We start from the raw sequence: 27009 nt of genomic DNA, 5'->3' as shown, positions 1-27009 counted from the left end.
CCCACTAGTCTCCTCTGTCCATGGGATTCTCCAGGCAAGAATACTGGAGTGGGTGGCTATTCTCTTCTCCAGGAGATTTTCCTAACTCAGGGATCAAACCCAGGTCTCCTGCACTGCTGGCAGATTCTTTACCATCTGAGCTACCAGGGAAGCCCCTTTACTTCAGTAGGTGTCCTTAAAAGACAGGGATCCTTTTATAAAAACATAATCCTACTGTTGGCACAACTCAAGTAAGATGAATCATGATTCCTTGATCTGATCAGATATTCAGACATTGTTTTTCAGCGACATTTCAGTGATTTTTTTTTTTCCAGTTTTGAATCTGTGTCCGAGCAAGAGCTACGTTGTGACTGGCCGGTGTGTTCATCTCTTGGACAACCAGCTCCTGCTCCAGCAGTCACGCTGTCTCCCTCTCTCTTTGTTGTTATTCTTTTTAGCTGGCTTCTGTTGTTGAGGAAACACAGCTATTTTCTCGTTTCCCATAGAACCTGTCATACTTGTTATTCATATGTTCCTCTGCCCTTTAAATTTCCCGTAAGTTGGTTAAATATGGAGTAGGTTAGGGTCACGTCTCCTCTGTTAGGTGCTCGGTGGGATCCATGTATGTGGATCATGGGTGTGTAAGCTCCTCTCCCCACCTATGTTGTTGGCTGCCACCTTGCCCACTGCTTGGACAGTTGATCATAAGCGGGTTCACTGTATCCTGGGCGTAGTGTGTTATGGCACTTTGGAGGTTCATGAGAGTGGTTAATACTCTGTGTTTCACAGGAATGACCAAAGTCCCTGTGTGTCCCTCTGTGTGGCCCTGTGGTGTTGGAGACCCTGCAGTCAGCAGAGTCACAGGCAGGGTCGGCAGGCAAGGCACCACGTGTGTCTAGATCAGTTCAGTTCGGTTGCTCGGTTGTGTCCAACTGCGACCCCATGGACTGCAGCACACCGGGCCTCCCTGTCCATCACCAACTCCCGGAGCCTACTCAAACTCATGTCCATTGAGTTGGTGATGTCATCCAACCACCTCATCCTCTGTCGTCCCCTTCTCCTCCTACCTTCAATCTTTCCCAGCATCAGGGTCTTTTCCAATGAGTCAGTTCCTTGCATCAGGTGGCCACAGTATTGGAGCTTCAGCTTCAGCATCAGTCCTTCCAATGAATATTCAGGACTGATTTCCTTAGGATTGACAGTTTGGATCTCCTTGCAGTGCAAGGGACTCTGAAGAGTCTCCTCCAATACAACAGTTCAAAAGCATCAATTCTTTGGCTCTCAGCTTTATGGTCCAACTGTCATATCCATACATGACTAGTGGAAAAACTATAGCTTTGACTGCATGGAACCTTGTTGGTAAGTAATGTCTTAGCTTTATAATATGCTGTCTAGGTTGATCATAGCTTTTCTTTCAAGGAGCAAGCATCTTTTACTTTCATGGTGATTTTGGAGCCCAAGAAAATAAAGTCTGTCACTGTTTCCATTGTTTCCCCATCTATTCGCCATGAAATGATGAGACTGGATACCATGATCTTAGTTTTCTGAATGTTGAGTTTTAAGCCAACTTTTTCACTTTCCTCTTTCACCTTCATCAAGAGGGTCTTTTGTTCCTCTTCGCTTTCTGCCATAATGGTGGTGTCATCTGTATATCTGAGTTTATTGATATTTCTCCCGGCAATCTTGATTCCAGCTTGTGCTTCATCCAGTCCAGTATTTCGCATGATGCACTCTGCATATAAGTTAAATAAGCAAGGTGACAATATACAGCCTTGATGTACTCCTGTCTAGATGGTTTTCTTTAAACACCCGACTACAGGAAGCACATATGACTGGAGGTCCCCGGGTGTGTGTGTGTGTGTGTGCACATGCGTGTGTGACTGTGTGGGAATGACACGTGACTGGAGGTCCCCAGGTGTGTGTGTGTGTGCGCGCATGTGTGTGTGTGTGTGTGCACATGCGTGTGTGACTGTGTGGGAACGACACATGAATGGAGGTCCCCGGGTCTGCGTGTCTCTGGACTTGAAATGGGTGTTGGGTTATGACTGCCATTGTGCCCACGAGTAAAGCCAATGTGGAAAAAAGTGAACTAATTTAAGATAATCCAGCCTTTTTCCCTTTTGTACTTATAGAGCCTTTTAGAAGATCCTTACCCGATGGTCCGTTCCGCAGGGATCCTTGGTGTTTGTAAAATAACCTCCAAATACTGGGAGATGATGCCTCCGACCATTCTTATTGATCTCCTCAGGAAGGTAACTGAGGAGCTGGCGTTTGATTTGAGCTCTGCTGATGTGCGCTGTTCTGTCTTTAAGGTAAGCTTTTAAATTATATAAGGAGTACCTGTTTATTGTAGAATAGTTCTAAATTATAGAGAAAGAAAAATTGAAAAATCACCCCCAGCTCTACTCCATAAGTATAGCATTATTCACATTTTTGTTGTATATCCAAAGTCACTTGTGAAGAAAACAGAATAAAAGTGTTATCCAAAAAAGAAGTCTACTTGAAATAATACTAGTTTGTCATGTATGTTAGTGGAGGAGGCATGGTGTTTTAGAATAGGAGCTGCATGTATTTAAAATTTTTTAATGTTTTACATCAGAATGAACTTTTTGTATACTGTATGTACTTTGCATAAGAACCTACAAGAACATTCTTTGTCCATCACCCATTTCAGCAGTTCTCAGGACACATCCACACTTGTTTCACTGTAGCTGCTTCTGTCATCTCTCACACACCATTACTTTGATGCAAACCCAGGACATTTATCAGCTCATCTGTAGTCATTTCAGTGTGATGTTTAGAATATATCGTCTTGTAGGGATGTCCTTGGTAGGTCCTGTGCTTCAGACTCTGCTTTCACTGCGGGGAGCGCAGGTTTCATCCCGGGTCCGGGAACTGAGACCTCACATGCTGTGTGTACAGCCAAAAAAATAAATAAAAAATAAACTCTCTTAAAAATACGTATCCTTTTTCCTGATGACTGGAAAGAGAATGTGGTGGAGCGTGTCAGCTCTCCAGACATGCGTGTCTGGTCTGCGCCTGGGCCGCTCCCTCGGATGCCCGTCTGAGGTGCGGGGACGGCTGTGGGGGAGCACGGGTCTGAGATGTGGGGGGCGCTGTGCCCCCCGTTTCCATGCAGCATCAAGTCAGGACATACAGGGGCGCAGTGGGCGGTGAGGAGGACTGGAAGGACTCGGACTCTGGCTTCGGGACCTCCCTACCAGAGCCTCCTGTTTCTTTCAACTCCACTAAAACCCTTTAACATTTAGCTCGGATAGCTCTGGAAAATTATTTTCAGACTCATAACTACGCTTTCAGTCGTGGTTGAATGAAGCAATGGATGAATTGACTATCAAGCACTGAAACCATATTAATTCATTCAATGAATGCTTTTCTATGAAATTGTATTGGTAAAGTATTATTTTCTGCGGATATATTTATTTTACCAGTGATTTTAGTAAAGATGGAACTGAATTTTTCTTACCCGAACTTTTCCTTGTTTATGTTCCAATTTTGAACTGTTTGTCTTTCTTGTTTCTCGTAGTGTCTGCCGATAATTTTGGATAATAAATTAAGCCACCCGTTATTAGAACAGCTTTTGCCAGCATTAAAATACTGTCTCCATGACAATTCAGAGAAAGTGAGAGTGGCTTTTGTTGATATGCTGCTGAAAGTTAAGGCTGTGAGGGCTGCTAAGGTAAGGTGACTGGAGGTTTCTTATTTAGTACCTGAAATAGATAAGTTTACTTATTTTCATCAACAAAAAGACAAAGCAATTTTAGTTCCAAGAGTTTCAGTGACCACATTTTAAACTGACTGATGTCTGGTATATTCTACCAGTTGTATCGTAAAATATAATTTGTTTTGTCAACGTGTGCTTTCTTTTTGAAAGACATTAATGTAAGCAGTCCCCACCTTATAGTTTTATCATATGCCTGAAAGTTTTTGTTGCAATATTTAAATGCTTGGCACACAGTAAGCACTTAAAATATTACTTGAACATGTAGAATTTGAGATCCCCATCCTCCAACATCTTACAGGAGGAAGCAGGGAGGTGTTTGTTGATTTGTGTGCATTTTGGTGTAAACCACTGAGGTGAGAGTGCTTTCCCTTAAGTCTAGTTCTGTTCAGCTTTTGCCTACAGATGTCACTTACGAGGTTGCTAACTGCATTATTATTTGGTAATAGAGTTTTCTTCCCCTACACAAGAGTTCTCTGAAGTTTACTTTAAAGTGCTCTTTTGTTGAGGCTCAGGGGTTGGGAACAAGCTGGCACGTCTGTCGATGTGGGGTCAGTGCCCAGCCCTAGGGTGTGTTCATGCCGTGAAATGCTACCACGTGGCCATGACGAGGGGCACGCGTACGTGGAAAGACTGCTAAGTTAGAGTGAGTGCGGATGAGCTGTGGGGTGCTGCCGGCTCTGAGAACGGGGACACACCTGTGTATTTGCTCAAGCCGCCTCACATGTCCCTGGAGGAAGACAGGAAGTGGACACCAGTTTCTGAGGCAAGGGGGGGATTGGGTGTCTGGAGATGGACGTGCCCCTGAGAGGATGCACATTGTTTTATGCTTTTCGAATTTTCAACTGGATTTTTTTTAATGAGAAAAGAGTATTTTACGTGGCTTCGGTGGTCTCACTGCCTTGGTGTGTGGTCTGTTTCCGGACCATGTCTGCCCATCCTTGGCCAGGGCCACACCCCGAGCTCCCTGCAGCTCTGTGGACGTCCTGGACGCCCCCCTGCTCTTCCTTCAGCGTTCCTGGTGCTCTGAGCCTTTGCATTTCTGTATGGAGTCTAGGATCAGCTTGTTAGTTCAACAGAAAGGCTGGCTGCAGGGTTGACTGGATCGTCGTAACGGCCCGTTCAAAGTGTGCTTGTGAGTCTGAAGGGGGAATTGTGCTGTAGTGTTTTGTTTCAAGTGCATATCCGTTTGCCAAGGACCACTGAGGGGACGGCTGGCGAGACAGCAGAGAGACCAGATGGCCTGAGTCCTGTGGGTCTCCCCAGGAGAGCAGGGGAGGGGCCAGGTAAGACCTGGACACCAAAAACATGTCTGTGACCGGAGAGTCTGGGGTCTGCGGAAGGCGGTGGAGCAGAGGAGGAAGCATAACGCTTCAGTGAGATGCTTCTTGCATCTTAACGCTAAGCTTGCCCAAGCAAGGCGGAGCGTGATTTAGCTGTAAGGTCTCTGGAAGGTTTTGTTACGGGCACACCAGCCAGTTCTCTGAAAATCAAGATTGCAGATGGACAGGCTGGTGGAGAGGCAGCTGAGAGGAGCGGGCGAGTGCCGCTCGCCGCCGGGTTGGAGCGCATGCGCGGGTGACAGGCAGGGCCGCCCTGGCCTCTGTGCAGCGAGGGGCGTCCTCCATGTCCTGCGGGCCCTGGGGGGCCGCCCTGGCCTCTGTGCAGCGAGGGGCATCCTCCACATCCCGCGGGCCCTGGGGGGGCCGCCCCTGAGGGCCAGGCATGTGCAGTGAGGGGCATCCTCCACGTTCTGCGGGCCCTGGGGGGCCACCCTGGCCTGTGTGCAGTGAGGGGCGTCCTCCATGTCCTGCGGGCCCTGGGGGTGCCGCCCCTGAGGGCCAGGCAAAGGCTCTGAGCGCAGAGACTGAACCCTGGGGAATAATTACCGCTGATTCGATAGCCAGGTCCTCAGGCCTGGGGCAGTCACCAGCTTAGTTAATTAGGCTTCTGTTTATGTCTTCCATCCTCAGTGCTGGTGATTTCAAGTTGTTTACTGTTTGTTTTGAAATTCTGCAGATTTTATGTTGTATAGCTGAGATTTAGGCCAAATCAACAGTATACTAATACTGAAATGTTTTTATTAAAAAACCATTTTGGGATTTCTTAATATGCAATTATTTTTAACTTTAGAAATGAAACACCAGTTAGCAGTTTTGTTTATGGTCTTGTCTGCTGTTAATGTCACCTGTGGGTAATATGTTTGGATACAAATAAAACCTCAGGTAATTGAAGAACCCTGAATTAATCCGAATTGTGCTGTTTTATTTCAGGAAAAGTAAATCAAAGAAAAATAGGTTAATATGGGGCTTTTCTGGAAAGGCAGACTTGCAGGGAATGTTCATTGCAGAATCACCCACCCCTGGAACCTTGGCATTCGGTGTTTGTGCCAATTGCTTGTTTCCATTCAAGGTGGTCTGGTCTCCATGAATGCTCAGAAACCAACCCTTTCAGTGTGAAAACCCTCTCTTTTTGGCGCTGCCCCTTGGTCAGGGTTTCCTGGGTGTCTTGGTTGGTTTCAGCAGCTTTGGATGAACTCGGCGGTCTTGAGGCTCAAGGGCCCCTGCTCTCCTGAGCACCCGGCTTCTCTCTTCGCATCTGGTGCTGTGCCAGCTGCTCTGGGTTGACACTGCTGATGGCGTGGCTGGCGGCTCCTGTCTTTCCTGCCGTAACTTTCAGAAATAACGAGTGTGTGCGTGGAAGTGTCCCAGGAGCGTGTGGGGAGTGGTGGTAGGGTCGGTGCTCAGACACCCGCTCCAGGGGAGGTGGAGTGTGTCCGTCTGATGCACGGAGGTGTCGCGGGAGTGTGGAAGGCACTGGGCGGGCAGCTCAGGAAGCCGATCCCTGGGGAGGGGTCTTTGTGTTTATGGCTTGGAAACAACCTGAAAGATCCACCGAAAGTCCTGGAAAGGGGACTGTTGTGGGAGCCAGGTCCTTGAGAAACGTCCGTGTCGCTGTGCTGCTCCCGTTACACAGATGAGTGTGCCTGCACAAGTGACAGGCTCTGAACGCTTCCCACTGGAGTCTGTTTTATGTCTCTTATTCCGTGGTGTTTCCCATTGTTTAAACTTCTTGTCGAGGAGTTTGGCCCTTTTCTATGGGCGGTGGACAACTTTGATGCTTTTGAGCTGAGGGCAGCAGGCAGTTCTGTGTGCATGTGTGTGCGGCAGCTGTGGGCGGTGGAGGAGGCACGTGGCCACCGGGTTAGCGCTCGGGAGACAGCAGGAGGGGTGCGCTCCAGGGATGCCTGTGTCTGAGGTGGGAGACCAGGTGCTCACTTTAGCTTTCTGTGCCAAACCTGTTGCACATGTTTAAATTCAGTTTTCATGTTAATGGCCCGAAGGTTATGTTGTTTCAGGAAACTTTAAAATGACTAGGCTGATAATCATCACTGTCATTTGGGAGTCCACTGCTGCCCTGACGGATTATGATGAACCCCGGCAGCCTCGAGCTTAGCTGCCACGTGCGTCAATCTCATTCAAATATGGGCTTAACAGAAGGGCCCCAGGTTCTGGTAGAGTCATTTGAAATGAGTTTTGTTGAATATAAAAATTAGCTCTTTTTTGATTGTGATCTTGAAATTTTGCTTAAAATGTTTTCATGGTTTTCTTTTGCACGTGTGCCGTGTACACAGTTTTGGAAAATATGCCCCATGGAGCACATTCTGGCCCGTCTGGAGTCGGACTCCCGGCCGGTGTGCCGGCGCCTGGTGGGGCTCATCTTCAACTCCTTCCTGCCGGTGAACCAGCCCGAGGCCGTGTGGTGCGAGCGCTGTGTGGCGCTGCTGCAGATGAACCATGCGGCCGCGCGCAGATTCTACCAGCACGCGCACGAGCACACGGCCTGCACCAACATCGGTACGCGCAGCCCTGGGCCCGCCCCGCGCCCCGCACCGCGTATGCCCCACCCCGGTGCCCCAGGACCCCCACACCTCCAGGCCCTCCCACACCCCACGTCCCCATGCTCCTGCACCCCCATGCCCGGCCCCTCACCCCGCACCTCGTCCTGCTCCCCGCCTGCCCCTGTGTCCGCCTCGTGCGCAGCGCAGCTTGGAACATAACTCAGTACATATAGTGTACACACACATACCCGTGCAGTTCTTAATGAGGTCCCTTAAAATAACACTTTAATTATTTGGGATTATAATTTCACTGTTAGAAAATTTTGTTGTAGAAACACGTGTGATTGTCTTACTCGCTTTAGCAAAGCTGATCCATGTGATCCGCCATTGCCTGAACGCCTGCATCCAGAGGGCCCTGAGTGCCTGTAGGGAGGACGCGGAGGAGCCGGGGAAGGAAAACGCGAGCGTGAGTCCAGCGCGGGCGCCCGGCGACCTGCTCGGGGTGGGGCCCGGGACGGGCGGCTCCCTGGTGCTTACAGAGGGCCGGGTGGCAAGGCAGAGGTGCTGTTTCCACAAGCTGTTACCTTGACAATCTTTTATTTTTCATTTATTCCTTTAGTTCTGATATGCCAACTAATTATTTTGGAGAATCATAAGTAATTTTTTGGAGCAACTTCCTGTGTATTCTTTGTAGTTCATTGTGGAGTCTGAGTAGGATCTAATATACAAAGGAAACATTATTATTGGTGACGCCCTTTTCCCAGTTTTCTTTATGTTAAGCGTCTGTGTATTTAATGAGACAGGGGTGGCACACCTGGATGGTCCTATTCGTCACAGTGTTTTACAGCTAGATGGGTGGTGGGGCCCCTAAGGATTTGTTCACTCCCCCTGCCCTAAGATTCTACTACCAACATCCTTGAGTTGAATTTCAGGATATGAGCTTTATTGAGAATTGTTTAAAAAAGTAATTTATTGAGGAGACTATGTAGCTGATATTTATTTAGAATCTGAAGTGATCAATTATATCATTAAAAAAGGAACATTTAAGACTTAGATGCTTATTACTCATAAACAGTATCTTAAGCTTATAAATAAACTGTCATGCTTATGTACCTCTAAAGCAGAGTCCCCGGGCCGGACTAGCCTGTCCCTGGTGTGTAAGGAGCCGGGCCGCACGGCGGGAGGTGGGCATCGGGTGCTTACAGATGCTCCCCATCGCTGGCATTACCGCCTGACCACCCCCTCCTGCAGCTCATCAGTGGCACTAGACTCGTAGGAGTGCGAACCCTACTGTGAACTGTGCATGCGAGGGCTCCAGGTTGCTCGCTCCTCATGAGAATCTAACGCCTGATGAGCTGGAGCTGAGGCAGTGATGCTGACGCTGGGGGACAGCTGCAAATACAGAGTGTCAATAGCTGACGGGTTTGATAGCACAGAGACCACAGTGAACAACTGCTTGCAGACTCATATCAAAACCCTATCAAGTGAGTGGCAGGTGACAGCTAAGCTGCATCTGGTGGCTTTAAGTCAGAACCCCACGCTGATTTTAGTCCACGCGCGGCCTGCCCGTTATTTTATTTACCGCTTCTGTCCGTGCCTCTTTCTCGTTGTGGGCAGTTTTGGTAAGCCCATGAGCTTACCCTAGCCAAAATGAGTACAAAGCCAAATGTCACTGAGCTTCCTTGAAAATGGGGAAAGACCTCACGGTGAGAGAGCAGAAGACTCTAAGACCGCCAACAAAAAGAGACGTGCATTTGAAAGAAAATACTGAGGCCTACTTAAATTATGAGTTTATAGCAGCAGGTGATTCATATTCTCCAAGCCTGCCTTGTATAATATGTGGCGGCCAGCTATCCAGTGAAGCCAGGAAACCATCAAAACTGCTTCACCGCATGGAGACCAAGCACCCTGCATTAAAAGACAAGCCTTCGAAGTTTTTCAAAAGGAAAAAAACATGAAGAACAGAAGCGATTACTGAAGGGCCACCACTTGATCAAATGTGTCTGCACTGAGAGTATCATTCTTACTGGCTGACCGCATTGCTGAGCCTAAGACGCCCTTTACTATTGGTGAAGAATTGATCTTGCCTGCTGCCAAGGACGTTTGTTGTGAACTTTAGGAGACGCTGTAGTTCAAAAGGTGGCACGTGGTCCTCTTTCGGCTAGCACCGTAACCGGATGAATTGGTGAAACAGAGGATAGTGAGGCACAGCTGTTAGAGAGGATTGAGTCACCGTGGTATGCAGTCGAGGTTGATGAGCCTGCTGATGTTCGTAAGGCAGCAGTGCTTGTTTTCGGTGACATATTTTTCAGGAGGATGTGCATGAGGCTATGTGCACTTTTGTTGCCATCCAACACCACAGCTGCAGAACTATTCGAGGCTTTGAATGAGTACGTGCCAGGAAAATTGAACTGGTCATTTTGTGTCGGTGTATACTGTATCCGTGTATACACGGATGGAGCAGCTGCCAAGACTGGGCAGCCTTCTGGTTTCACTACTCGGGTCAGAGAGGTCGCTTCTGAATGTGTCTGCGCACGGTGTCGTCCGTAGAGAAATGCTGGCCAGCTGAGAAATGGCACCTGAACTTCCTGTTGCAGGGTGTAATTAAAATTACAACCACGTTTAAGTCCGTGCCTTTAACTGACATCTGTGTGTGCAGATTTGTGAGGAAATGGATGCAGAGCACACACGTCTCCTTTTACACACAGAAGTGAGGGGGCTTTCGACACCTAGGTCACTGGCCAGAGTTTTTGAGTTATGAGAGCCGCTCCAGAGATTTCTTTTAGAAAAATAGTCATGGCTGGCAGCACGTTTTAGTGACTCAGAATGGGTCACAAAACTTGCTTCCTTGTGTGACGTAGTCAGCCTGCCCAGTGGACTCAATCTGTCGCTTCAGGGAGGAGTGACAGCTGTGTTCCGGTTAGAAGGTGAAGTGGCTGTATTCAAAGACAAACCAACTGTGAGGGCCACGAGTGAGCACTGGGATTTTTGACATGTTTCAGACATAAGCAGAGATTCTGAAAGAGACGGAGCAGGGTCGTCTTTCTCGGTTCACGTCCTGCTGAAGCCTCGCTTGGAGAATTTTGAGCATTACTTTGCTAGCGTGTGAGAGGAGTGCAACTGTGCAGTAGTTTGAACTTGTCCAATCTACTCCGTGATCCCATTTTGGTTGCTGTCACTGCGGAAAACCCTGCTTCATAAAGATAGGATGTTGGAAATGGAAATGGGCCTTAGGAAGCATCACTGCAAACAAAGCTAGTGGAGGTGATAGAATTCCAGTTGAGCTATTGCAGTTCCTAAAAGATGATGCTGTGAAAGTGCTGCACTCAATATGCCAGCAAATTTGGAAAGCTCAGCAGTGGCCACAGGACTGGAAAAGGTCAGTTTTCATTCCAATCCCAAAGAAAGGTAATGCCAAAGAATGTTCAAACTCCCATACAGTTGCACTCCTCTCACATGCTAGCAAAGTAATGCTCAAAATTCTCCAAGTGAGGCTTCAACAGTATGTGAACTGAGAACTTCCGGACATTCAAGCTGGATTTAGAAAAGTCAGAGGAACCAGAGATCAAATTGCCAACATCCTTGGATCATAGAAAAAGCAAGAGAGTTCAAGAACCACAGCTACTTCTACTTTATTGACTATACCAAAGCCTTTGACTGTGTGGATCACAGCAAACTGTGGAAATTTTTTAAAGAGATGGGAATACCAGACCACCTTACCTGCCTCCTGAGAAATCTGTATCCAGGTCAAGAAGTAGCAGTTAGAACCGAACATGGAACAACAGACTGCTTCCAAATTGGGGAAAGGAGTACATCAAGGCTGTATATTGTCACCCTGCTTATTTAACTTCTATGCAGAGTATATCATGTGAAATGCTGGGCTGGATGAAGCACAAGCTGGAATCAAGATTGCTGGGAGAAATATCGATAACCTCAGGTACACAGATGACACCACCCTATGGCAGAAAGTGAAGAAGAACTAAAGAGCCTCTTGGTGAAAGTGAAAGAGGAGAGTGAAAAGCTGGCTTAAAATTCAGCATTCAGAAAGCTAAGATCATGGCATCCGTCCCATCACTTCATCACAAATAGATGGGGAAACAATAGAAACAGTGACAGGCTTTATCTTCTTGGGCTCTGAAATCACTGCATATGGTGACTGCAGCCATGAAATTAAAAGATGCTTGCTCCTTGGAAGAAAAGCTATGACCAACCTAGACAGCATATCAAAAAGCAGAGACATTACTTTGCTGAAAAAGGTCCATCTAAGTCAAAGCTGTCTATGGTTTTGCCAGTAGTCATGTATGGATGTGAGAGTTGGACCATAAAGAAAGCTGAGATACCATAAAGCGCCGATAATCTAGTGGATGTTGGCAGTTTGATCTCTGGTTCCTCTGCCTTTTCTAAAACAAGCTTGAACATCTGGAAGTTCATGGTTCACATATTGCTGAAGCCTGGCTTGGAGAATTTTGAGCGTTACTTTACTAGCGTGTGAGATGAGTGTAATTGTGCGGTAGTTTGAGCACTCTTTGGCATTAATAGTTTTACTGTTTTTTAAATTTAGTCAAAAGTCGTTCCAAGTATTAAGAGCCTATTGAAAAATCTACCTTTGCATAGCAACTGTTTTTGTTTATTCTGTACACCCTCTTTTGCTGTTCACTCAGTCACGTCCGACTCTTTGTGACTCCATGGACTGCAGCATGCCGGGCTTCCTGGTCCTTCACCATCTCCCAGAGCTTACTCAGACTCATGTCCATGGAGTCAGTGATGCCATCCAACCATCTCATCCTCTGTCATCCCCTTCTCCTCCTGCCCTTAATCTCTCCCAGCATCACGGTCTTTTCCAATGAGTCAGCTCTTCACATCAGGTGGCCAAAGTATCGGAGCTTCAGCTTCAGCATCAGTCCTTTCAGTGAACACCCAGGACTGATCTCCTTTAGGATGGACTGGTTGGATCTCCTTGCAGTCCAAGGGACTCTCAAGAGTCTTGTCCAACATCACAGTTCAAAAGTATCAATTCTTCAGTGCTCAGCCTTCTTTATATTCCAACTCTCACATCCTTATATGACTACTGGGAAAACTGTGGCCTTGACTAGACGGACCCTTGCTGGCAAAGTAATGTCTCTGCTTTTTAATATACTGTCAAGGTTTATCATAGCATTTCTTCCAAGCAGCAAGCATCTTTTAATTTCATGGCTGACGAAGCGTGGTCCACTGAAGAAGGGAATGGCACCTCAGCGTTCTTGCCTTGAGAGCCCCGTGGACAGTAATGAAGAGGCAGCCTCTGTAGTTCAGTTTATTTGGTCCCTGTATCTTTTCCCATTCCGTCTGAGTAGCACAAAAATCCCCGCACTTGAAATGAATCATCCTTTGCACTTCGAGGTGGTGATGGGCTGTGGGCCCACATGCTGTACAAACATGGAGGACTCACTAGAAAGCCTCAGGACATAGCAGTGCTCTGGTTCCCTGCCCGCCGCCCTTGGAAGGTGCACGTAGGTCTGCTACTTGAGACCAAGCTAGAGCAGCCCCTGGTGCGGGGGGTGGCTCCCCTCAGACATCACACCGCAGTCCTGGGGGTTCTGCCTGCCTGGCCTTGGCATTTCTGCTTTAGGGCTGGGATTCTGAGATGTGCTTTTAAAGACAGTGCTGTTCTCTTAATAGTTGCTGTGATTCATTATTTCACAGTGCAGTGATTTGTATCTTAGGCTCTCGACCAGACGCTGTCAGTGAGCGATGCCACGTCCATGGCGGGGCTGCTGGAGATCGTGGTGATTCTCTGGAGGAGCATTCACAGGAGCCTAGAGAATAACAAGGAAGCCCGAGTGTACACCGTTGACAAGTTTGCCTCGGTGCTGCCGCAGTACATGCGCGTGTTCACGGTAAGACGGCCGCCCCGAGGCGCGGAGCAGCCCCGTGCGCAGGGCTGAGCCAGCTGCCGCCCGCGGCGCTCGCCCTGCGTGGGTAGGGCCGGGCGTCCGCCAGCCCCCGCCCCAGCGCCTCCGGGCGGCTCGGCTCTTCTGTTGCTAATGGCCTGCGACCCGGTTTTAGGATCTAGTTTGATTTGCTGGGAATTGAGAGAGAGGAGTTTGTGAACCTCCAGGATGCACAGCAGCGTGCTGTGGGGCCTCTGACGGCACCCGGTAAGCACCTGTTTCTGAGGCCTCTGAGTCGTGTTTGTGGTGTCGGGGCAGATGGACCATGTGTGTGTCTTCTGCTTAAGTGAAGGAAACCTCCTCTCTGAACAAAGGCCGTGTTTCAGAGCTAGTGGAAATAAAACTACTATGTAAAATGCAGGTTTATTTCCAGTTACAAAGGAAGCATGGCTTAGATATAGAATGGTCGTAGCTCTTAGGAATCATTCTTCTCTTGGTAAAGTTTACTTTTGGTTCTTCTACAACTGCTTATGTGACCTTGGACCTTTTAGCTTTTGGAGCTGTATCTCTGTGACTGTTAGATCTCCAAGCTCCATTCTGCCCCTGAACTGCCAATGGGACCTGTCTGTGAAGATGAAGGATGAAGGCTGCCCCATCACTAGGACGTTTAAAGGCTCAGACAGTCACACTGGGCTGAGAAGCAGATAAGACACGGAGGCGGTCGGATCCTGGATGAGATGAAGGAAGAACAGTGTGGCCTGGGTGTGTCTGGGAAAAGGCAGGCAGTTCATTAAGTGTTTTAATCCCGAGCGATTCTGGCCAGAGAGCGTCTCTGCCCTCAGTCCCTCCGAGAACCCCATGGCCTTCCTGTCAGTGGGTAATCTGTCTATGAGCCACACGTAGAGCGGAATCGGGAGTAGTGATCAGCTGTCTGTTTTGACCTTAGGAAAACATTTTATTTCTTGGGAGTTAGGAGTGAGGGTGGGTTCATTCTGCCTGAATGCGGATTAATAATAGATGGAACTGTGAGTTTGCTCCTGTTTATTTTTCAGGAAAATTGTTGTTTCTCTTCCTTTTAGGACCCATCGTCTTTGATTGTGTCACCATCTAAGGGTATTCCTTATTAGTGATCTGGGTGGCGTCTGGCCTGTCGGCCCTGTTACTGTGACAGGGATGGTTGTGGGGAGGTGGCTGCCGTGTGCGAAGTGCCCCCACGGGGGGCCCGCGTGGTTTCCTCACGGGGTCCTTGCCAGCCCCGCCCAGAGACCAGCCCTTCTCCCTGTTGCCCCTGCTGGGGGTCTGTGGGCTCTGGTGGGACTTGGGCTTGGCCAGGTAGCTCCGTTGCTCTGCCCTGCCTTCCGAAGGTATTCTGATTCCTCTGAGAGCTTTCCTGATTAGCTTCATTTCCTTGAGTTTTGTCCTCAGGACACACCGAGCGCATAGGGTTGTTGTTGTTCCCTTTCATCAGTATTCTTTTTAGAATACAAGTCAGTGCCTTGATAGCAAGGGCTTGCGTCTGTTCTGGCCACGACGGTGTCCCCAGGATCTCCTGGGACACAGTCGGTGTGTAATAAGTATGTGCAGAAACGACACCTCACAGGAAGTGGTGCAGCGTCCTGTGAGGGTCGGAGAAGGCCCGGCGCACCCGGAGCCTCCCGGGTTAGGCCCTGCCGTGCGCTGCTGCTACCCAGCAGCTCTGAGCTGGGCTCCTGGGGGTGGGGGCCCTTGGGCCGCCGCGGTCACATCCCTGTCTCTGTGTCTTTTCCTGCCCCCAGGACGACCGCTGCAGGACCCCTTTGTGCGTGCTGGCGTCCCTGATGCCCGCCCCGGCTGTGCCCGCCTTCAGGTGCCTGCCCCCCCCCCCCGCCCGCCCTCTGGTCTCCCCAGTGATGCCTGCGCGGCCTTCAGGCCCAGCGCTCCCTGCCGCCGCCTCCAGGCGGAAGGCCAGGGCAGCAGCTTCCAGGGCGCGGGGCGCTGAGTGCCGGGACTCCAAGTGCAGGTGGGGACACGCGAGGTCTGAGCTGAGCCGCCGCGGAGCTGTGGCCACACGTGGCCCTGAGCGCCTGTGGCGTTGAGGCGGGATGAGCTGTGAGCGCAGGCTGCGCACTGACTCCGGGGGGTCTGGTGTGGAAAGAGGACTGCGATGTGTTCCATCCGTGGTTTTCTGCGTTGCATCTTAGACAGTGTTGTAGGTGGGCTAGGCTGATGTATTACTGAAGTCAGTCTTCCTTTTTAGATATGGCTATTAGAACCTTTAAAATGACACACTGGCCTGTTTTTGTGGCTCAAGTTATATTTTTATTGGGCAGTGTTGCTTTAGAGTGTTGGTTATTAACTCAATAAAAATTACTTATTTTTATTCATATGTGTTAGAAAATGAATGTTTTGATGCTAAACAAATTATTTCCCCCAAATGAGGAATCTTTACAGTTTGACAGAGGCAGCACAGAAACAAAAGACTAGGGTTTGTATGTGCCTGGCGGGTGCCTGGCACCTCACGTCCAAGGTGCGTAGGCTTGGGTCTGCGATTCTGCTGGCAGAGTTCCATTCCTGGAACTCACCCCACGAGTTATTGTGGAAAACAGTGGATTTTTCCTGCAGTGGAGAATGTCCACGTGCTCCCATGATAGGAAGGGTTTATGTCCCTCAGCTTTTAGCTTCTCCATTTTCCCCACCTTTTAGGAAAGCGAACAGTTGTTATCGAGATACAGATGTGATTGTATGTATGTGGCCCTTTCAGCTGCGGTGTGATTTCCACACTGAGGAACCAAGAGGAGGGAACCGCTGACAGGACCTACTGCATCCTGCTGGACTGCCTCTGCTCCTGGGGGCACGTGGGGCACGTCCTGGAGCTCGTCTGCGACTGGCTGCCAGAGGAGCCACCTCAGAGCAAGGTACGGGTCTGCACGCGGCGCTCCGCAAGGGGTGGCGCACCAGGGCTCACGGCTCTCCTCCCGCCTGTCTCTCCCTGTCCCTCAGGGTAACTCGGTCTCCAAGCGGAAAGTGCGGGTCCAGGACCCACGTCCACTCAAACCTGGGCTGGCGCTGGTCTATGTGGAGTATTTGCTGACCCACCCCAAGAACCGCGAGTGCCTACTCTCTGCGCCCCAGAAGAAGCTGAACTGTCTTTTGAAAGCACTTGAAACATCCAAGGTAATTTTGTAGGACAGACACAGGCTCTGGGGAAGTTGATAAAGTCAGATCCAGGGTTTCCGTGTTTACAGTGTCATTTTTCACCTGGGGGCGGGAGGGCGCTGGGTGCACATTTCTGGGCCGTGGTCTTTCCACCAGGTCTGTTCAGAGCCCGATGCCCTGTCCCGTCTGCCCCTGCGGGTGAGCCTGCCTGCCGGAACGGGCCATGGGCAGGAGACTGCCTGCCACCCAGGCCCCTCGCTCTCCTCCTGCTCACGGCCGTGGTGGCTCCAGCCCCCCGAGTTTGGGGCAGGCTGTCCCGGGCTCTTTGCACGCAGTCCTGTGGATTAATTCCCTCTCTCTGCGGCTCTCTCCTCCCGCCAGCCCCGGCTGCTGCTCCCGATTCTGTCATGCCAGAGGCTCCCACGCACCAACAGCAGGCGGAGCGGGCGGGGGTGTGGGAGCCGACAGAGCTTGGTCTGGGCTCCGGGGGCAGCGCCCGTGAAGAGCTGTCGCCTTGCCGCTTTGCGGGAGGCCTGGCGTAGGGAGGAGGCAGCGGGCTTCTCAGGACGCCCTGCTGCGCTGTATGTGCCCAGCGCCCCGGGCCGTGGTGTCATTTCCTTCCATGCGGGCTGCTCGGCCGGAGCCCGGCCTGAGGAGTCCTATTCTACAGGGGGATCTGGAGTCCATTCTGCAGTCGCCAGATGGCAGCCCTCAGCGCCTGAGTGAGGGCACCGCCCTGCGGGCCTTCAGCCTGTACTGTCGGCTGAGCATCCATCTTCAGCACAAGGTGTGTCTGCAGCTCGGGGCGGAACACGGGGTGAGCGGACCCAGGGGCTCCGCGGCTAACCTGTCTTCTGTTGTTTTCGGACAGTTCTGCTCAGAAGGCAAAGTTTACCTGTCCACTTTGGAAGACACCGGGTCTTGGTTAGAAAGCAAAGTTTTATCTTTCATTCGCGATCAAGACGAAGAATATCTGAAGCTTCACAGGGTGGTTTATCAGCAGATTATCCAGGTTAGGAGTCGTGGGACGTGGGGACCCTGCTCCACCTTGTGATGGGCTTCCGGGTCTCATTTTCCAATCTGAACTGTGACTTCGGTCAGTAATGCTGCTTTCTTGAGTACCTACGCTAGCATCTGAGTGTCCAGTTTGTCTTTTGCAAAGGATAAACTGTGTAATTTTAACGTAATTTTACACAGTACAGGTAACAGGTGTTCAGTGCTGTTTCTGGAATTACAGAAAATGTGTTTCTAGACTTCCTATGGAAAGAAAAATGAGAATGGATGTGTCTTTATGGAAACCCCTCTGTGAACACCTTCTCTGTGAGACCCCTGGTGGCCCCTCAGGTACCAGGAGCTCTGCCGGCTACGTGCGGCTCCTCTGGCCTCTGTGTGGGGTCACAGCTACGTGTCTGTCTGTCCTCCAGACCTACCTGACTGTGTGTAAGGATGTCATCATGGTTGGCCTTGGCGACCACAAGTTTCAGATGCAGCTTCTACAGTGGAGCCTTGGAGTCATGCAAACAGGTACTTGGTTTGTTAAAGGACTAGTTAAGAGCAACTCACAATAAGAACCAGTCCCTCCCTTTGCCGGACTCTTGCTTTTGAATGACAGACATGTAATACAAACTGGTTTACATCAAAAAAGGAATTAGCAGGCTGAGGCAGCCAGGAAGTTCGTGGTACTTCCGGTACTGGACGTGGCCAGTGCAGCACTTCCGGCAGGGTCCGAGGCTGCTCCTCTGGGGGCTGCGTGGTTGTGGATGACTGCGCTGCGTGCTCACCTGTCTGCTGCGCCTGTCGGCTGTCCGTGGGCAGAGCTCACGGAAGAGTGCTCGCCATCTGCCTATGAGTCAGGAGTTGTTCAATGGCCCCCCCACTGTGGGGCCCCTGGGAAGTTGCTGTCACCCTGAGGATGGGGTGACAGGGTAGCCCTGGTAGCTGACCCCGCAGTGTCCATACCTGCCTCGGGCCAGGTGCCAGGCAGTTTGTGCTGAGTGAGTGTGGGGAGCCAGGTGCCAGGCGGTTTGTGCTGAGTGAGCACGCGGGGAGCTGGCTGCCCTCAGGCCGCCCAGGCTGAGGGTCACCTGGAGCCCCCCCGGGGTCCGGGCAGATTCCTGCAGCCCCTCTCCCGGTGGCGGGAGGAGTGTGGGGCCCAGGCCGTCCCCTTGGCCTCACACCAGGCTCTGGCTGAGAGCCCCGCCCTGCGGCCTCCCCGGCTGCTGCCAGGTGGCCCCTACTCCACACCCGGGGCTGTGCGTGCTCCTTCTGAGGGTCACAGAGGCTTGGGAAGGAGGGGTTCAAAGGGCTCTAACTCAAATATTTGCTGGAAGAGACTGGAAATGGTATTATCACTTAGCAAATCCAACAGTAAGTTTGCATTAGTCTCCTGGGGTCTTATGTGGACTTGAGCATTGTCGTGCAGACCTCAGAGATGGCTTGGCCTCAGACCCCACGGCCCCATTCTCCCACGCTGCTGTCCCCGGGGCGGTGGCTGTCCCCGGGGCGGTGGCCAGCCTTGGCCTCAGACCCCACGGCCCCATTCTTCCACACTGCTGTCCCCGGGGCGGTGGCTGTCCCCGGGGCGGTGGCCGGCCTTGGCCTCAGACCCCACGGCCCCATTCTCCCACGCTGCTGTCCCCAGGGCAGTGGCCTCGGGTGGCAGTTGCTTTGCTCTGCTGCCTTGATTATACGTGTCCTTATCTATAACTAAAGGGGCTTCAGCAAGATTAATACATTATTTGTTTAAAATACCCACAGAGGCTAAATATTAAATAGAAGAAACTTTTTTGTTTTAAGCTCTAACTTTTTGCTTTGTTTAATTCATTATAACTCTCACTTTCATCTTAAATTTAGGGTCTTCCCTGGTGGTCCAGTGGCTGACCCCATGCTGCCAATGCAGGGGCCCAGGTTCAATCCCTGGTCAGGGAACTAGATACCACACGCCACAAAGAAGACCCAGCGCAGCCAGATAAACAGACAAAAGTTTAAAATAAATAAACCTAAGCCTAATTGTTAGAACGTTAAAAATTGTTTGCATTTGGGTAACTCAATTTATCATCTAGGAATTATTTTCCCCTAAGGATTGAATCTGGGCTTCCCGGGTGACGCTGTGGTAAAGAACCCGCCTGCCAATGCAGGAGACGTAAGGGATGCAGGTTCCATCCCTGGGCTGGGAAGATCCCCTGGAGGAGGGCATGGCGACCCACTCCAGTATTTTTTCCTAGAGAATCCCATGGACAGAGAAGCCTGTGGACTGCAGTCCAGGGGGTCACAAAGAGTCAGACGCAACTGACATGACTTACCAGCACACAAGGATTGAATCTATTTTTAACACTTCTAAAATTCTAATTAGCTCCTTGGAAATTTTTATATCTCCAATGTAGGCAGGTATAGAATTGTCTGTTCCCCTCAAGTATAAGGCCCTTAGCTGCTAACCTTACCTTGGACCGAGCTGAAATGATCTTTGTATTTAGATATTTTAATAATCAGCATTTCCTGGGAGAGAATCTGCTATGAGCTCATTCTTTTAGAGTTTTGTTAGAAATAGAAATAGATCTTCCCTGATAGTTCAGTTGGTAAAGAATCTACCTGCAATGCAGGAGACCCCAGTTTGACAAAGGATAGGCTGCCCACTCCAGTCTCCTTGGGCTTCCCTGGTGGCTCAGCTGGTAAAGAGTCCGCCTGCAATGCGGGAGACCTGGGTTCCATCCCTGGGTTGGGAGGATCCTGGCCAGTCCCACAGGGAGGCAGCCCTGCATGCAGACCTGAATGTTGGTCAGGGCTGGGCAACGTGGGGGCTGCAACATGGGGTGCTCGCCAGAGGGCGAGGCCGCTGGCTCTGGTCACAGTGCAGCTCACAGACAAGTCTGGAGAGAGACAGAGAAGAAAACCGAGGTCCTCAGGTGAATTGTAGGACCAAGTTCTCGCTCTGAAAACAGTTCACCAAGTTACTGCTGCATAGGAAAGGAGAGAAAGACACCAGTAAACTGCAGTGTCGGGGGTTGAGCAGAATTGGCCTTCGAGAGTCTTTGGTCATGAAGCTCGTGGGCCTTTCCTCTCAGACTTGTCATCAGTGTCACCGTCATGTGAGAAAGAAGACACGTCCTACACCCAGGTGTTGCGGGAACTACGCTGTCCACGTGTGCGGGGACTCTCAGGGCCTGAGCCGCGTGTGTACTCACTGTGAGGACATTGGCTTCGTATCTAATCAAAAGAGCAGGTTGTGTGGATGTCAGATTTTACATTCGTGTGGTCAACTTGGTACTGGCTCACCAGTAGCACTCCTCTGAGTTACCATAATATATGTGTCAAGTGAGAAACGCAATAATTTCAGCTCAGTTGTGTGATTAAACAACAGATTTTCCCAACTTTGTTTCCAGTGAAGGGATTCTTTTATGTTTCACTGCTTCTCGGCATTCTGAAAGAGATAACTGGAAGTTCCTTGACGCGGAAAACGGACTCGGAGGAGGAGGTCGCTGCAGTGTTTGACATGGTCCAGAAAGTATTTCAGCAGATGCTGGAATGCATGGCGCGGAGCTTCAAGAAGCAGCCAGAAGAAGGCTTGCAGGTATGGGCTCCTCCCCTGGCGGGGTCAAAACTAGAGCGACAGCGCCCAGCTGGTGGCCCACGGGTATGGAGCCAGGCCTGCAGGCCCCGGAGCCCGTGGGTGCTGTCGGCGTTGCGGGGGAGGTGCTGTGCAGCAGGAGGCGGCTGCCAAGTGCCGCTTCCCACTGCTGCTGCCCCCTCTCCCTGGGGCAGCGTGCTCTGGGGAGGGAGGCTGGGGGACCAGGAGCCCACCTCTGGGTGCTGGTTTGGGGACCAGGTTGGCGGTTCGGGTCAGCGGGCCATTGGTCCAAGAGCGCCTCTGCTCGGCAGGACAGAAGCAGAGAACTAATTGCAGTAGCTTGTGAGTACTCAGCTGCTAGGAGTGAAGATGTTAAAAATGCTTAAATGGGAGGATGTTTATGAATTATTGGAACTTTTCATTTTATTCAGCCTTTAGCTTGTAGAGGGAACTGAAGATCATTGGCCATATTTTCTGTAGCCTGATTCATATTTGAGTTAATTTGAAAGAGTCCTGTTTTTGATGAGTTGGTTCAGGTGTCTGTGATATATTCATGTAATTTGTGCCAGAATTTTTTTTCTTCTCACTATTGGCTGTGCAGCTTTGTTCAGAACACATGGCCTCATAGTGGGTGTCTTCTCTTAATGTCAGTGATACTTCTTCATCTTTCCTTTTGAGAATTTGATTTACGTTGTTGATACTCTTGTTCTCGGGTTTTTTTTCTGGTCTGGGGTAGAGTGCATTCAAGGTACTGCCCAGGGCCTTCAGAGCTGTGTGTCGTCTGCCAGCAGCAGACAGGAGGGCATGGGCCGCAGGGGCGTCAGACGGGACGGGCCTCGGCCCCGGGGAGGCAGGACGAGGCCGCGTTCCTGACGGTGATTGTTAACGGACTAATGCTGAACGGTGCGTTTCTCGTAGCTCCTTTACTCTGTTCAGACTCCTCTGCATGAGTTCATCGGCACCGTGCAGTCCTGGCACGTGGACACGCCTGTCCACCGGGGCGTGTTCTCCACTCTGATTGCTGCATCTGTGGTTGAGATAAGCCACCGGCTCCGGAAGGTGCGTTGTCCTGAAACTGCTGTGTCTCATTTTGACTATTGAAGAGGCTGTTTTCTGCTGGCAGCACATTTTTGTCTTTTTCTAGGTATTTTTCAGAGCTCAGGTACCGCGGGAGGTCAGCTTCTTCCATAGCTGCACCTCACGGTTCCGTGGCTGGTTTGTGTTTAGTCGTGTGACCATGGGGAGGGAACACACGAAGGACGTAGTCGGTCTTTAGTGAAACCACGCTGGTCCTTCCTTCCTTTTCCATACGTTAGAGATTTCCGTGAGTTGATCCATTTCTTAAGACGTCCCTCTCCTGACATGCGGAAGCGGCCACGCTCAGTGGTGAGCAGGATGCGTGAGTGCTTTGGGCTGTTTCTGAAGCAGCTCATATCTCTGACTGCCGTGCGATACATAAGCCTTACTTTTTCTTTTAAGCACAGGAAGTATGAACCTGTAATATCAGTTTAGACAGGTAGTTTGCTCCTAGTCCATAAAGGACTGGCCAGTTCCTGGCAGGAGCCTGTTTCATATGATTAGTCTGCTTGGTTCAGGGCTGACATAATCAGGACGATAATTCAGGTCACAATAAAGAGCGCGTTGTCATGGCATGGCATCCTGATGCTAGCGTGCGAGGGCGTGCAACAGTGCCTTAAGACAGTCAACAGAGATGCTTTGTCTCAGTATGGAAAGGTGAAATCTGACAGGAAACATCATCGAAATATATAAATGCAAACATACAATTTGTACAAATTTTGTATTATGAAGTCACGAATATAAAAAAAGTTGACAAAAATTATAAGACAATAGAATGTCAGGCCCTCTTGAAAACTTGAAGGGAGATCATTTTGGTTTAGGAGTGTGATTCCTGGCCTATACACAGCCTAAGAACTGAAAGTTACTCAGGCCTGTGAGTTACACAGCTGACAGCTGTGAGTCCATCAGTGGCTTGTGGGCCACTGTGGCCCATTTATTTACATTTTTTATCTATGGCTGCTTTGTGCTATAACAGCAGAATTGAGTAGTTGTGGCTGAGATCATTTTGCCCACAAAGTTTAAAATGTTTAATATTTACTATTTTACTGCTTTATAGAAAAAGTTTGAGTTGAGAAAACCTGATCTGGGCTAGTAGAATAACAGTTAAATTTGCTTAGTGTAGAAGCACATTGTTGACAAAAGAAAATAATCAAAGGGTGTTTGACAGAGGGCTTGTCAAGTGACATGTGTCTTTTTTCTTCTGTCCAACTGATCGACACCGCTGTGTATAGTAATAGGTGAATCATAATTATGATAGGCATTGCAGAAGTTAACAAAAATAATTATTTTGAGTTTCTGGAAAGCCTTTGTTAAGTTTGTAAGAAAGTTCAGAGAAGTATAAAATGAGTGATTAGCCCAGTCTCAGTCTTGATTCATGTTACTAACTTGACTATTTTTTAGGTTTCTGATACAGAAGAGCTTACCCCGCCAGAGGGTCTTTCAGCCCTTCCACCATTTTCAAGGTGTTTAATAGGAATAATAATAAAATCTCCGAATGTAGTCAGGTAATCCTTTTCTCTTGACTGTCTTCTTACTCCCGTGGCTGTAAGCTCTCAGTAGCTTTAGCTCCGTTCCTTTTACTCTCAAGATGTTAGCATTATACTTATACAAAGAGAAATTATAACTTCCTCAAAGACGCATTCATCCAAATAGTCTCTGGTTATGCTTATCGTAACCCCACTGCATTTAGAGGGAAACATTTACGTGTCCCTGTGCACCGCAGCACTCCTGACGGCGGGTACTTGGTGAAGCGCTCGTGGTTTTCACTGGGCATGTGCTCATCTCTCCACGCGCGCGTTGCCTGACCTGATCCAGTGTGTCCTGTGGCCCATGCAGCACTGATGGGTACAGGAGGGAGAGTCCTGCAGATATCTGATACCTGTGGAACTTCAGTGGTAGAGATGTTTGTTGCAGACTTCAAAAGCATGATTTCAACAGCTATGACTTATCTTTCAATAGCACATTAAATCTTTTTTGTGATATTATGAGTATGCAGAGGGCTTCATTCACTTACCAGAACATCCCTATTGTTTTTCTGGTAGCATCATCTGATTTTAGTGTCTCACCTGTATGATTTGGCATACTTACAGTGAAGAGTGTGGAAAGAGTTTAATCAATTTTCCATGTTACTGAAACATGGTATTTCCCATTCCCTGAAAACTGGAATTCATGGTGGTTGATGAATCTTGGCTATTATTTGTCTTTCTATAAAGTATTAAGATATACTATAGAGTAATTGCAATTGTTTTTTACTTTTTTGCAGGTCATTTTTAGATGAATTGAAGGCATGTGTCATTTCTGAGGATATTGAAGGCATTGTATGTCTCACAGCTGTTGTGCACATTATCTTGGTTATTAATAAAGGTTGGTTGAATTTCCTCTTGTATTATTTGGGACACTGCTGAGTGTCTCTTACATAGATGTGTTTTGGAATGTTTGGGAACGAGTCCCCTGCCAGTCAGACTCTCCAGGCGCTTTCTCCCAGCTTTTCACATTCCACTCGTGTGCTGTCTGCCGGGGTGTCTGCTGTGTAACTGCCCTGCACCAGCATGAATCACGGGAGTTTTCTAGCGCAGCTCCTGTCCACTTTTCCTAGGACCCATTATGTCTCCTTCTCTGTACCTCAGAGCGAAGTTCTGTTCATTTGTCATTTATTGCCTTTGTCATGTATGTTTAAAAATCAGAATCGTTTTTGCCAACGATAGTGTGTTTTGGTATTAATATTTAACCTATCTGTGTTTTGCTTAGCTTTAACTGTGTGTATTCTGAGTATACCAGCCAGTTGAACTAGTATTGGAAAAATAATCAGAGATAACTCTGAGATGCTTACCAAAGTGTAAAATATACTAAAAACCCTGCAATTGACTACTGTGGTGTTTCTGTATTTTTTGATGAGTTTTACTAATGTTGAAGTTATTTTCTAAGGTATTATGCATAGGGGGCTCCTCGCAAAACAAGTTATCCCCATAAGCATGAATGCATAGTATGGCTGCAGATTCGTGACAGGAATTTGTAGCTAGTGTGACCCCAGCTGGGCATCTGGAAAGACTTGCCTGAGGGTGTGTCTCCTGGGGGCCAATCAGGAAGGTGAGGGACGTTCTCCATGTGGAGGGTGTGAGGTGACTGAGGAGAGAGTGCGGGTGAGGGATGTTCTTCTCATGGAGGGTGTGAGGATGGAGGTTAAGGAGTGAATGAGCATCTAGTACTTAATAGGTACGTAAACATTTACCAAGCAGATGATGATTCTGAAACGTGTTAGTTTCATCACTGTTGAAGGTGCTGATGATCAAGTCTGGCGGCACGGGCAGCACTATGGGGCCGCGCCTTTGGGAGCTGCCTCAGATGAGAAGGGGTGTTTGTGATCCCTCGCCGGGTCTTCTAACATCCCTCTAAAGGGGTTATTTCTGTTCCACGGTCAGTGATGCACTGACTTAGGCGAGGACAGGAGGCTTTGTCTTAATTAAAATTGTACGTGCATTGAAAAAGTGCGTGTGCTTTTTGATTGATTGTGTTCAATATTTTTTTGTCTTTAACAGGTAAACACAAGACTTCAAAAGTGAAGGATGTTGCAGCTACTATTGACAGAAAACTAAAGACATTCATGGAAATTACTTTGGAGGAGGACAGCTTGGAAAGGTAAAGCACTAGGTGTACACCAGCTGTGATTATCTGAACTCTACTAGGCATCCCTTAATATACATTAGATCTCACTTTCACTTCTGCTAGATGCAACCAGGCAGAAAACTGGGGATTGAAGGGACAGAAATGTTTCTGTTGGCAAGACCCCTTGAGCGTGTTTGAATTGCTTCCCCATTCTGTCTTTAAAAACAAAAACAAAACTGTTATTTCCGAGATTCTGCCCTGGAAAAGTTCAATTCAGTTCAGTCGCTCAGTCGTGTCCGACTCTTTGCGACCCCATGAATTGCAGCACGCCAGGCCTCTCTGTCCATCACCAACTCCCGGAGTCCACCCAAACCCATGTCCATCGAGTCGGTGATGCCATCCAACCATCTCTTCCTCTGTCCTCCCCTTCTCCTCCCGCCCCCAGTCCTACCCAGCATTAGGGTCTTTTCCAATGAGTCAACCCTTCGCATGAGGTGCCCAAAGTATTGGAGTTTCAGCTTCAACATCAGACCTTCCAATGAACACCCAGGATTGATCTCTTTTAGGATGGATTGATTGGATCTCCTTGCAGTCCAAGGGACTCTCAAGAGTCTTCTCCAACACCACAGTTCAAAATTCTGTGGCGCTCAGCTTTCTTCACCGTCCAACTCTCACATCCATACATGACCACTGGAAAAACCATAGCCTTGACTAGACAGACTTTTGTTGGCAAAGTAATGTCTCTGCTTTTAAATATGCTATCTAGCTTGGCCATAACCTTCCTTCCAAGGAGTAAGCGTCTTTTAATTTCATGGCTACAATCACCATCAGCGGTGATTCTGGAGCCCCCAAAAATAAAGTCTGACACTGTTTCCACTGTTTCCCCATCTATTTCCCATGAAGTGATGGGACCAGATGCCATGATCTTAGTTTTCTGAATGTTAAGCTTTAAGCCAACTTTTTCACTCTCCTCTTTCACCTTCATCAAGAGGCTCTTTAGTTCTTCTTTACTTTCTGCCATAAGGGTGGTGTCATCCGCATATCTGAGGTTATTGATATTTCTCCCGGCAATCTTGATTCCAGCTTGTGTTTCTTCCAGCCCAGCATTTCTCATGATGTACTCTGCATATAAGTTAAATAAGCAGGGTGACAATATACAGCCTTGACGTACTCCTTTTCCTATTAGGAACCAGTCTGTTGT

The 27009-nt window shown here is 49.1% G+C and overlaps 1 protein-coding gene across 50 annotated transcripts in view; it reads left to right on the top strand.

Annotated features, from left to right (window-relative positions):
* NCAPG2 (non-SMC condensin II complex subunit G2) overlaps window positions 1-27009 on the top strand; it is a 65558-nt gene that overhangs the window by 29500 nt on the left and 9049 nt on the right. For 34 of the 50 annotated variants that reach the window (XM_081535541.1, XM_081535536.1, XM_081535561.1 and 31 more), the window contains 16 exons: window positions 2112-2291; window positions 3524-3676; window positions 7353-7575; window positions 7922-8025; window positions 13262-13435; window positions 15205-15275; window positions 16170-16323; window positions 16409-16582; window positions 17235-17351; window positions 17436-17576; window positions 17989-18088; window positions 20944-21131; window positions 22047-22187; window positions 23607-23710; window positions 24469-24569; window positions 25742-25841. In XM_081535541.1, the coding sequence (XP_081391667.1) occupies window positions 2112-2291; window positions 3524-3676; window positions 7353-7575; window positions 7922-8025; window positions 13262-13435; window positions 15205-15275; window positions 16170-16323; window positions 16409-16582; window positions 17235-17351; window positions 17436-17576; window positions 17989-18088; window positions 20944-21131; window positions 22047-22187; window positions 23607-23710; window positions 24469-24569; window positions 25742-25841 (2225 nt within the window). The remainder of the gene's footprint in view (window positions 1-2111; window positions 2292-3523; window positions 3677-7352; window positions 7576-7921; window positions 8026-13261; window positions 13436-15204; window positions 15276-16169; window positions 16324-16408; window positions 16583-17234; window positions 17352-17435; window positions 17577-17988; window positions 18089-20943; window positions 21132-22046; window positions 22188-23606; window positions 23711-24468; window positions 24570-25741; window positions 25842-27009) is intronic. The other 16 variants (XM_081535554.1, XM_081535564.1, XM_081535534.1 and 13 more) reach the window with 1 other exon arrangement.

The sequence above is a fragment of the Giraffa tippelskirchi genome, chromosome 10, assembly GCF_054371585.1.
Source record: "Giraffa tippelskirchi isolate mGirTip1 chromosome 10, T2T-mGirTip1v1.2.pri, whole genome shotgun sequence".
Classification (NCBI taxonomy): domain Eukaryota; kingdom Metazoa; phylum Chordata; class Mammalia; order Artiodactyla; family Giraffidae; genus Giraffa; species Giraffa tippelskirchi.
This window is presented reverse-complemented; position numbering and strand designations above follow the sequence as displayed.